Source organism: Oncorhynchus nerka, linkage group LG7, assembly GCF_034236695.1.
Source record: "Oncorhynchus nerka isolate Pitt River linkage group LG7, Oner_Uvic_2.0, whole genome shotgun sequence".
Lineage (NCBI taxonomy): Eukaryota > Metazoa > Chordata > Actinopteri > Salmoniformes > Salmonidae > Oncorhynchus > Oncorhynchus nerka.
In genome coordinates, this window is record NC_088402.1 from 21,423,547 (window position 1) to 21,434,373 (window position 10,827).

Below are 10,827 nucleotides of genomic sequence, written 5' to 3' on the forward strand. Positions count from 1 at the left end.
TCATCGACTACATCTCAGCCTTCAATACCACACTGCCCTCACCCACCTGGACAAAGGGAATGTATATGTGAGGATGCTGTTCATCGACTACATCTCAGCCTTCAATACCACACTGCCCTCACCCACCTGGACAAAAGGAATGTATATGTGAGGATGCTGTTCATCGACTACATCTCAGCCTTCAATACCACAAAGGGAATGTATATGTGAGGACTGCCCTCACCCACCTGGACAAAAGGAATGTATATGTGAGGATGCTGTTCATCGACTACATCTCAGCCTATCAATACCACACTGCCCTCACCCACCTGGACAAAAGGAATGTATATGTGAGGATGCTGTTCATTGACTACATCTCAGCCTATCAATACCACACTGCCCTCACCCACCTGGACAAAAGGAATGTATATGTGAGGATGCTGTTCATCGACTACAGCTCAGCCTATCAATACCATAGTGCCCTCTAAGTTCACCACAAAATGTACGGCCCTGGAACTGATCTCCTCCCTATGCAAGCTGGGTCCTGGACTTCCTGATGGGCGTTCTCATCCCCCTTCTGTATTCCCTGTATACCCACGACTGTGTGGTCTCACACAACTCCAACTCCATCATAAAGTTTGCTGACGACACGACAGCCTGATTACCAACAACAACGAGGTGGCCTACAGGGATGAGGTAGGCACTCTAATGGCGTGGTGCCAGGTAAACAACCTCAAAGTCAATTGTGGACTTCAGGAGGTACCAGGCTGGGCACGCGCCCATCCTCATCAACTGTGCCACCATGGAGACGGTCAAAAAGTTCAAGTTCCTCTGCGTACACAACTCCAAGGAGCTGAAATGGTCAAACCCACGGACACTGGTGAAGGCACGCTATTGTGCCTCATCATGCCTCATCAAACTCGGGATTCTGAAGAAATTCAGTCTGTTCCCTAGGGCCCTCACAGTGTTCTACAGGAGCACCATCAAGAAAATACTGTTGAGTATTGCATCACAGCCGGGTACGGCAACTCCCCCGCCACAGACCACAAGGTGCTACAGAGGGGGGTACGCTCAGCTGAATGCACCACTGGGTGCACATTTACATTACATTTAAGTCATTTAGCAGACGCTCTTATCCAGAGCGACTTATAAATTGGTGCATTCACCTTATGACATCCAGTGGAGCAGCCACTTTACAATAGTGCATCTAAATCTTTTAAGGGGGGGGTGAGGTGAGAAGGATTACTTTATCCTATCCTAGGTATTCCTTAAAGAGGTGGGGTTTCAGGTGTCTCCGGAAGGTGGTGATTGACTCCGCTGTCCTGGCGTCGTGAGGGAGTTTGTTCCACCATTGGGGGGCCAGAGCAGCGAACAGTTTTGACTGGGCTGAGCGGGAACTGTACTTCCTCAGTGGTAGGGAGGCGAGCAGGCCAGAGGTGGATGAACGCAGTGCCTTTGTTTGGGTGTAGGGCCTGATCAGAGCCTGGAGGTACTGAGGTGCCGTTCCCCTCACAGCTCCGTAGGCAAGCACCATGGTCTTGTAGTGCACACTGCCTGACCTTCAGGACACCTACAACCCCAGGTGTCACAGAAAGGGCAAGAAGATCATCAGGGACCCCTGGATATTCTGAGCCATGACTGGTTGTCTCCGTTTCCATCACTCAGACGTGGGCATTATAGGAGCATCAAGGCAAAAAAAAATTAAACTGGCCAATAGCTTCTACCCACAGACCATCATCACTAGTCAGCTACCTGCCCCCCCCCCCCCCCCCCCCCCTCTATTATATTTGTATTGTTTTAATTCACTTTGTACTGCATTGTTGGAGCTCGGAGCTTAATAATTTCACTGTACCCTGTCATTACATACATCTGCAACCCTGTACATGTGTTCTCTCTAATACAATCTAATATATGTATTTACCGCTAGGTGGCAGTCATCACAGGTTTGTGTGTCCGTCGTCGTCAGAGAATCTAGCTACGTAGCTAGAGAAGCTCGCTTGTTGTGGTGGCTAACGACGGGAAGCATGCTACGGTTCTCAATTGAGTGATATTCGCCCAATAGTAGGCGAAATCTGCAGAAATGGGGAAAAGAGACAATAGAGTGGTAAGCCACGTGTTAAATAATTACAGGCATGTAGATATTTAGCTTTTTACGATAAATAGTAACGTTATGCATGAAAACAAACAAACGTGTTGGCTATAGCTAACTGGCACGGAACGCATGGGCCTGTAACGTTAGGTATGTTAGCTAGGCCCTATAAGTTAGCTAGCTAACAGTAGTTTACGTTAGTGTGCAGACAAGTCGAATCCCTTTAAAACTAGCTATATCAAAGGTGCGGAAATTTGAGTTATTTTAACATACGATATATATATATCGAACGAATATAGCTAGCTAGGCAAACTAACCTGGCAGATATCGAAGAACAAGTAAACGTTAGCAGATCGTATGAAGGACCGCTAAACGGAGCCACACCTGAACTAATGTAGCTAACTATTAAGTTCGAAATATATCTATTTATGTTATTTAGCTAGTGTATAATAATATAGCGAACTAGCGAGCACACCTTGTGCCTGTTCTGCTAACATAATCCCAAACGCACTGTCGAAAAAAAACAACTAACTATTACTGTAACTACGCCTGCCAACTAGGCTCGAGTTCATCACCCGAATTGTCCGGACTGGCTATCTACGTTGTATCTATGTTATGAATGTGTTAACATTACCTTTGTATGGAAAGGCCATAGAATTGGTATTGACAGTCTAGTCAAAATGACTGAACCAACCTAGCCAGGTCAAAATATTGTGTGTTATTATGCATCCGATCCTGTCTAGACTAGTGTTTCTTGTCTACGGTAGCCAGATGTCATTGAGATGTCTGGTCTGACTGTCTCCCTTGTGTGTTTTCAGTCATATGTGAACCCCATAGCTGCATCACGGGCCAAGGGACCTGCACCCAACGCAGGACCGTCTATCCAGGATTACCTGAGCAGACCACGGCCAACATGGTAAGCATAAGATAACACACCAAAGGACCCAGGATTTGTGCCTGAAAGGGCTCCAGGTTGTATAACTGGCGAGATGGACATACCATCATTGATGTTACTGAAGACTGTCAACAGGCAAAATGGTGGATTCTATGTGTGTAAATCGGGGTAGTAAGGCATTGCTGTTTTATAGTAATAGGCTACACGCTATGAAATGCTGCCTGCAAGTCACAGTAAAATGTTGCTATGCCCTTGAATGTTTGGACCTGGGCCTACATCACCGTCAGTTGTGATTCATTGAGTGATGATGGATTTTGTTCATCAGGGAAGAGGTGAAAGAGATCATCGAGAGGAAGAAGAAAGGCTCCAGAGCTCTGGCGGACTTTGAGGATCAAATGAACGAGGTATTGTTCAAATGTCAACAATTGTACTTTATTGACCGGTTGTTATTATACCACAAATCCAGTGTTTTCTTTTTTTCTTACATTCAAATATCACAATTTGCTTTGTATAGAATTGGAAGAAAGAGCTGGCGAAGAACAGAGAGAAGTTACTGGGTGGCGTTGACAAGGAGAAAGAGGAGAAGGAGAAGAAGGAGAAGGAGAAGAGAGAGAAGAAGGAGAAGAAAGAGGTATGCTTCCAGTTCTATCCATGTCTAACAATCGAATACAAACATTTTGTTTTAATGTATCCACCTCTCATACCAGATCTCGGTTTTGTGTTTAGAAAAAGAAGAAAGAGAAGGGGAAAAAAGAAAAGGGAAAGAAATCCAACAGGGTGAGGAAAGCTGTCTCCAATGTTTTGTTGAAGGCTGTTGGTATGCATATTGCGGTAGTGGTATCTGTCATCTAAAGTGTAAGCTTTTCACAGAGGTATCTTTGTGTCAGTTGCTGTCTTCAAATCTAATGAGCTCTGCTTTCATTGTGTTTGGTCAAGCATTCCTCTCCCTCCTCCTCCTCATCGAGTTCTGATTCCTCTAGCAGCTCCTCCTCAGACTCTGAAGACGAGGTATGTACCAGAGTATTTGGTGACAAGTTTGTGTCAGCTTGCCATACTGTTTCCCAGCCACCCTGTGGGCACCATAGAAATATAATACATTAGAAGTAATTGTATTTCTACGGTAGGCACGAAGAGCTGTGTGAAGTATTGTGAATACATTTATATTGTGAATACATTTATACTGTTGATATTTTGTTTGGGGATTGGCTTCTACCCCCTTTATGAATATGCGTTTCCAGTTAAATATTGTCCTACTAATTCAAAGAGGGGAAATGTGATAGATTGAAACTGAGTTTTTGTCTGATATCTGTTTGGTCAGAATGAAAAGAAGAGTGTCAAAAAGAAACGTAAAAAGAAGCGGTCCTCCTCCAAGAAAGCATCAGAAGACTCGACTGTAGAATCGGAGCCCGACAGCAAGGTTACTTTGATGTGGAGAGTATTCCATCTATTTCCTTACATTCATCTTAATTGAAGACATTTCTGCACTCTTAGAAATGTCTTTCGTCACGTGCTTCTCTGTTTAGCCATTGTTTGATTTCTGTTAATTCATTTCAAAGTTGAACTTTTTTTTGTTGTGTGAGTACTTCATTAAATCTTCATGTTTTGTATGCAAAAAAAGGGCTCCTTCCCTCTCATTCTGTTTCTCTCCAAGAAGACGAAGATGGAGATGGAGATGAAGAAGAAAGAAAAGGTAATTTAAGGACATTCGTGTGGCTGTTAATCCTATTTTGTGTATTGCTGCCTGAAGAAGGTTTTGAACATGCTGGGCTACAGTGAGCTGAGGGCTGTAAATGTTTAACCTTCAGGATGAAAAGAGCCGCAGGAAGAAGAGGAAAGCCGAGCAAAGTCATAAAGACTCATCCTCCGAGTCGTCAGCTGACTCAGAAGTGGAGGAGGGTGTAAGTACATTCACCTTTGTCACCTTTATATTCATTTGCCATGTTTTATGACTGAAAATAATGTGTTGACTTAGATGACCACTTATGGGATGTATTTTTGTTCCTCGTTGGAAGGCATAGGTCATCTGCAGTTTAAGTATTATATGGAAGGAACTTTTTTTGCATTCTGTATCATTGTGAAATACTGCACTTTTTGATTGGACGTTAGGAAACTGTCAGCGGCCTTTCCCCATATATTGTGGTTGGTTAATTTTTGCAATGTCTCTGTAGGGTGAACCTAAGAAGAGAAAGAGAAGCAATGAGGAGAAAGAAAAAATAGCAGCAGTAAGTGGTTGTCAGATAAGCATACACTAACCACAGGATGAAAACGGCCCCTCCCCATGTCAGATTTAATGACTAGTGACCAAAATACACTATATTTACAAAGCTATGTGGACACCCCTTTAAATTAGTGGATTAGTCTATTTCAGCCACATTGTTGCTGACCGGTGTTTAAAATCAAGCACGCCGCCATGCAATCTCCATAGACAAACATTGGCAGTAGACTGGCCCGTATTGAAGAGCTCAGTGACTATCAACGTGGCACCGTCATAAAATGCCACCTTTCCAACAAGTCTGTAAAATTTCTGCCCTGGTCAACAACTGTTCAGCTGGGGAGTGGTAGGCCACACAATCGTCTGTCCTCGTTTTCCATGGCCGAGCAGCTGCACACAAGCCTAAGATCACCATGCACAGTGCCATGCGTTGGGAGGAGTGGTGTAAAGCCCGCCAGCATTGAACTCTGGAGCAGTGGAAACGTATTCTCTGGAGGGATGAATCACACTTCAACATCTAGCAGTCCGACGGACGAATATGGGTTTGGTGGATTCCAGGAGAACGCTACCTGCCCCAATGCATAGTGCCAACTGTAAGGTTTGGTGGAGGATGCATTATGGTCTGGGGCTGTTTTTCATGGTTTGGGCTAGCTCCCTTAGTTCCAGTGAAGGGGAATCTTAGCGCTACAGAATACAATTTCATTCTAGACGATTTTGTGCTTCCAATTTTCTGGCAACAGTTTGAGGAAGGACCTTTCCTGTTTCAGCATGACTATACCCCCGTGCACAAAGTGAGGTCCATACAGAAATGGTTTGGAGATCGGTGTGGAAGAACTTGACTGGCCTGCACAGAGCCCTGACCTCAACCCCATCAAACCGCTTTGGGATGAATTGGAACACTGACTGCAAGCCAGGCCTAATCACCCAACATCATAACCCGACCTTACGAATGCTCTGCAAGTCCCTGCAGCAATGTTCCAACATCTAGTGGAAAGCCTTCCCAGAAGAGTGGATGCTATTATGGCAGCAAAGTGGGGACCAACTTCATATTATGCCCATGATTTTGGAATGAGATGTTTGACGAGCAGGTGTCCACATACTTTTGGTCATGTAGTGTATATTAGCAAATGACCAGAAATGGCAACATGCCTCTGTCAGCAGATAACTACATGACTATCTCTTGGGATTGTTTCAAATGTAGAATATTTGTAATATAATATATGCAGATGCTTTTATCCAAGGCATCTTAGTCATGCATGCATACATTTTAAGATATGGGTGGTCCTGGGATTTGAACCCACTACCCTGGCGTTAAAAGCGACGTGCTCTACCAACTGAGCCACAAAGGACCACATACAATACTGCCTGAGTAATATTTTTCTGCACTGACATATTTTATAGAAAAACATAGCAGAATGGAAGTTTAACACTTACTTACCCAACTGTTATAAATGTTAACAGGACAAATCAAAGAAGAAGAGGAAAAAGAAGCACAAGAAACATGGCAGGAAGAAGAAGAAGAAGACCTCTTCTGACGTTGAGTTAGACTAACATCTAGCGCTGTGGTTCTCTGTCCAACTGTCCACCACTAGAGAGCATCTGCCTTTCCACTACCAAAAAATCCCATCTAGGCTGCTCCCATGATGGGGGTAGTTGATGGATTAGGGGAACCGCTAGCTTTCTGCTCATGAGAGTTGAGATGGTGGGGAGATGGGATATGGGGTTTCTAATGTTAATTAAGGACTGGTGAACTGGGAGTTACGGGTCATCAAACCCTCTGTGACAACTTTGCATATTTGTTTTTCTTTTGTCTGTTGCTAGTTTTTATTAGATCCAAATGAACATCGTCGAGGACACCATAAGTCGTTGTCAAGGACACCATAAGTCTGTCAAGTGTGGCCCAACTGAACTGAAACATTTGCATATGAAATGAAAATGAACTTCCATACATGGCTATTGATCAGCAGTGTACATTTTTTACACCTTTGGTATGCTGCCCTGCTATGTTTATTTTACCATTCTTGGAGTTCTCGTGCATCACTAGCTACACTGAGGTCATTTTGGGACTTTGTTATGCTGGTGCCCAGTGTCATGATGCATGCATTCTGATATGATGGTCACTTCTCTTGCCAGCCTCATATTGAAGTTGGGATTGTGAAAATATGAGTGAAATTGTCATTATCACAAGGGATAAACTGTTCAATTCTGTTAATGTAATGAATTCTACAACTGAATATCTATAAATGAATGGGTTTTAATTATTAAAATGTTTTATCCTTGATAATATAGTGATTATTTTTTGTGTATGGATGAATGATTTGTATTGGATGAGAGTAACATAACATTTATACTTGTAATTTACCATCCTGGAAGCATCATGAAATACAGTGGGGCAAAAAAGTATTTAGTCAGCCACCAATTGTGCAAGTTTTCCCACTTAAAAAGATGAGGCCTGTAATTTTCATCATAGGTACACTTCAACTATGACAGACAAAATGAGAAAAAAATCCAGATCCAGAAAATCACATTGTAGGATTATTAATGAATTTATTTGCAAATTATGGTGGAAAATAAGGATTATGGATATACTGACAAGATACATATCTGGAGAGAGATGCTATGCTACTAACCTCATGCCATGGATATGCAAAGCCATCTCAGATTGTTTTTTTCACGTCTTATATCAGTACACTTGTAATAATTTAAGCACTACAAAACTTATGTTCGATCAAATAAACCTCACCCATTAATTTTGACCAAATCCAACACTCTCATTGACCCTCCTTATTGGGCAAAACAGCGCTACCTGCTGGAGGGGGAGACAGATTTTCTGCCGAGTTTGCTCTTTAGTGTCCTAAGTTTTCATAACTGTGACCTTCATTTCCTACTGTCTGTACACTGTTAGTGTCTTAACGACCGTTCCACAGGTGCATGTTCATTAATTGTTTATGGTTCATTGAACAAGCATGGGAAACAGTGTTTAAACCCTTTACAATGAAGATCTGTGGAGTTATTTGAATTTTTACTAATTATCTTTGAAAGACAGGGTCCTGAAAAAGGGACGTTTCTTTTTTGGCTGAGTTTATATATCAAGGTGACATCGAGATAGTTACCAATATTAGTTATTTATTGTGTAGGCTGCTATTCTACTTGAAATTAAATAATGTGAAAGAAAAAATGGCCACGTTAGCTCCCACCGGTGCATGACCGTGATACCCAGTAGCGGTAGGAAGCACATGAGGTCAGCAGGCATGTAGCTACAACACTGGTGCACTGGTCGCCGGCTTATCTCATCGTGCAGTCCAATCAGCCACGCCAAACGTTCTTGAGTGGCAAAGAATCTGCCAAATTAGCTTATTTGCTTTCCATACACCCACTCCTTTCAACACGCCCACTCCGGGGTTGCAGCTACCCACACTTGCCTTTGGCTGGATTGTTGGGCTGTCTATGCAAGCAGCTGGAGGCAGGGATTTCTCCTGCAGAGCTCCATTTTTATATAACGGCCTGCCTATCCATGTGAGAGAAGCACTTCAACTATGACAGACAAAATGAGAAAAAAAGAATCCAGAAAATCACATTGTAGGATTTTTAAAGAATGTATAAGTATAAGTATTTAAGTAATAAGTATTTGGTCACCTACAAACAAGCAAGAGGGCCAAGTTAGTTTTAGTTTTTATTTATTCATTTATTATCCAATAGGCCACAAAGTGTCCTATCCTAGGCCCCCCTAGGCCCCATCCTATTCTAGACCACAATTTACCCATCCTCCCTTTGATATCTGGCTCTTCCCAGGTGACAACCTTGCCTACTCTAAACAATGACTTAGGTAAGATGAGTAAATGATCCTTATGTTCTGACATTATCATGTACGAGCGCTCCTTTCACTCTCCACATGTCCAATTCTCCCTTGGGCTTCCGTTCATGTCTATCCTGTATCAATGATCTGTCAAGTGTCTTATCTACTTTAAGAGTTATCTGTGCTGCTTTGTATGTTCTTAGATGTATATGTGCTTGTCTATTTAAACAGTAACCCTTTTCTCTCCTTTCTTATTTCACAGGCACTAGTCAATGCTACTATGTCGGCCTGCTGTGCCGAATCATTTCTGGGCAATGTTTCTGTGTTTTACACCATAGTTCCTGAAACCAAGTAAACATTCATTCCACTCAGTATCTGTTTATCTACCCATTCTGTGTCACTCCTACCTTGCTCATTTCCTGGCCCCCCTTCTAAAACTTCTGCTCTCAAACCTTCAAGGTCTCAGCAGTGCGGGGAGGGCTCCTCCGTCTGCCCTTCCTTCTATCTGTCTGTAGCTCTTTCTCATAGCAGTCTTTATCAAATATGGGTTGTTACCAACTATTGACTAAGTGTCTCACTGTTTGGCATTATCTGAACTCATGGATTTTAGAAAAAACATGTCTATGGTGGCAATCTCGAAAGTCCTTACATAACCTTAATCAACCTATCTCGATCCTATCAATAATCCTAAATCACCACAGATGTCATATATCCCTGTCAACTTTAATACTATTTAAATAAAAATCTTCTAATGATCAAATAAAGCCAAAACGAATGCTAACCATATCATATCCTTTCTGTACTAATGAGCTCTCTCCTTCAGGAGCCCACTATATTTTATCTAACAATAACATGGGTTAACCTTAAAATCAGTCTCATCAATCATTTCATATATGTTGCATAGTGTGGGATACATTATCTACAGTAATTTACCATCCCTAAGAACTGCAACATTTTTTTTTTCATAATTAATTTTAATGCTTATAAAATCACTATTTTTCTATCTCAATCTATTTTCCTGCCTTATTTGCTTAAACTATGTCCTGTCCAAACCTCAAAGGACCATATTATTATGATAAATAGGATTTCTGTTCCTGTTGTAATACCAAATGAATAGTAGCCAATTCGAAACCTTCACAGTCAGTGTTTACAACAGAATCCTGAACCTCCTCCTCAATAGAGTCTATTCACTCGCTCCTCATAATTTGTCCTGCCAAAAATCCACATTCTCCTCTGAGTCTTGCTGCTTCTAGTGAACTACTTATCTCTCCACCTCTCCGAGCTCAGCTCGCCCCCACCCTACTAAGTTCTGTTTAATGGTATGGCTTATCTCGGGACGCATTCCACTGAGGAAAGCAATTTTTAATTGTTGACTATACGGGGCATTGAGTCCCTCCACTGCCGGGGATTCTTTTAACCCACTATTCTCCCGGAGCATCATATATACACTGCTCAAAAAATAAAGGGTACACTAAAATAACACATCCTAGATCTGAATGAATGAAATATTCTTATTAAATACTTTTTTCTTTACATAGCTGAATGTGCTGACAACAAAATCACACAAAAATTATCAATGGAAATCAAATTTATCAACCCATGGAGGTCTGGATTTGGAGTCACACTCAAAATTAAAGTGGAAAACCACACTACAGGCTGATCCAACTTTGATGTAATGTCCTTAAAACAAGTCAAAATGAGGCTCAGTAGTGTGTGTGGCCTCCACATGCCTGTATGACCTCCCTACCACACCTGGGCATGCTCCTGATGAGGTGGCGGATGGTCTCCTGAGGGATCTCTTCCCAGACCTGGACTAAAGCATCCGCCAACCCCTGGACAGTCTGTCGTGCAACGTG

At 42.3% G+C, this 10,827-nt stretch overlaps 1 protein-coding gene across 2 annotated transcripts; it reads left to right on the forward strand.

Annotated features, from left to right (window-relative positions):
• Positions 1 to 1,948: 1,948 nt before the first annotated feature.
• Positions 1,949 to 7,459, forward strand: LOC115121163 (protein FAM133). Of its 2 annotated transcripts, none has more exons than XM_029650197.2 (11): positions 1,949 to 2,083; positions 2,887 to 2,984; positions 3,289 to 3,367; positions 3,478 to 3,594; positions 3,690 to 3,740; positions 3,900 to 3,971; positions 4,282 to 4,380; positions 4,582 to 4,653; positions 4,769 to 4,861; positions 5,132 to 5,185; positions 6,637 to 7,459. In XM_029650197.2, the coding sequence occupies exons 1-11, from the start codon at positions 2,060 to 2,062 to the stop codon at positions 6,724 to 6,726; spliced, it is 849 nt and encodes a 282-aa protein (XP_029506057.1). In that variant the 5' UTR covers positions 1,949 to 2,059; the 3' UTR covers positions 6,727 to 7,459. The 2 variants fall into 2 exon arrangements, with proteins under 2 accessions (XP_029506057.1, XP_064876385.1); XM_065020313.1 differs by having other exon boundaries at positions 4,618 to 4,653.
• Positions 7,460 to 10,827: the final 3,368 nt, after the last annotated feature.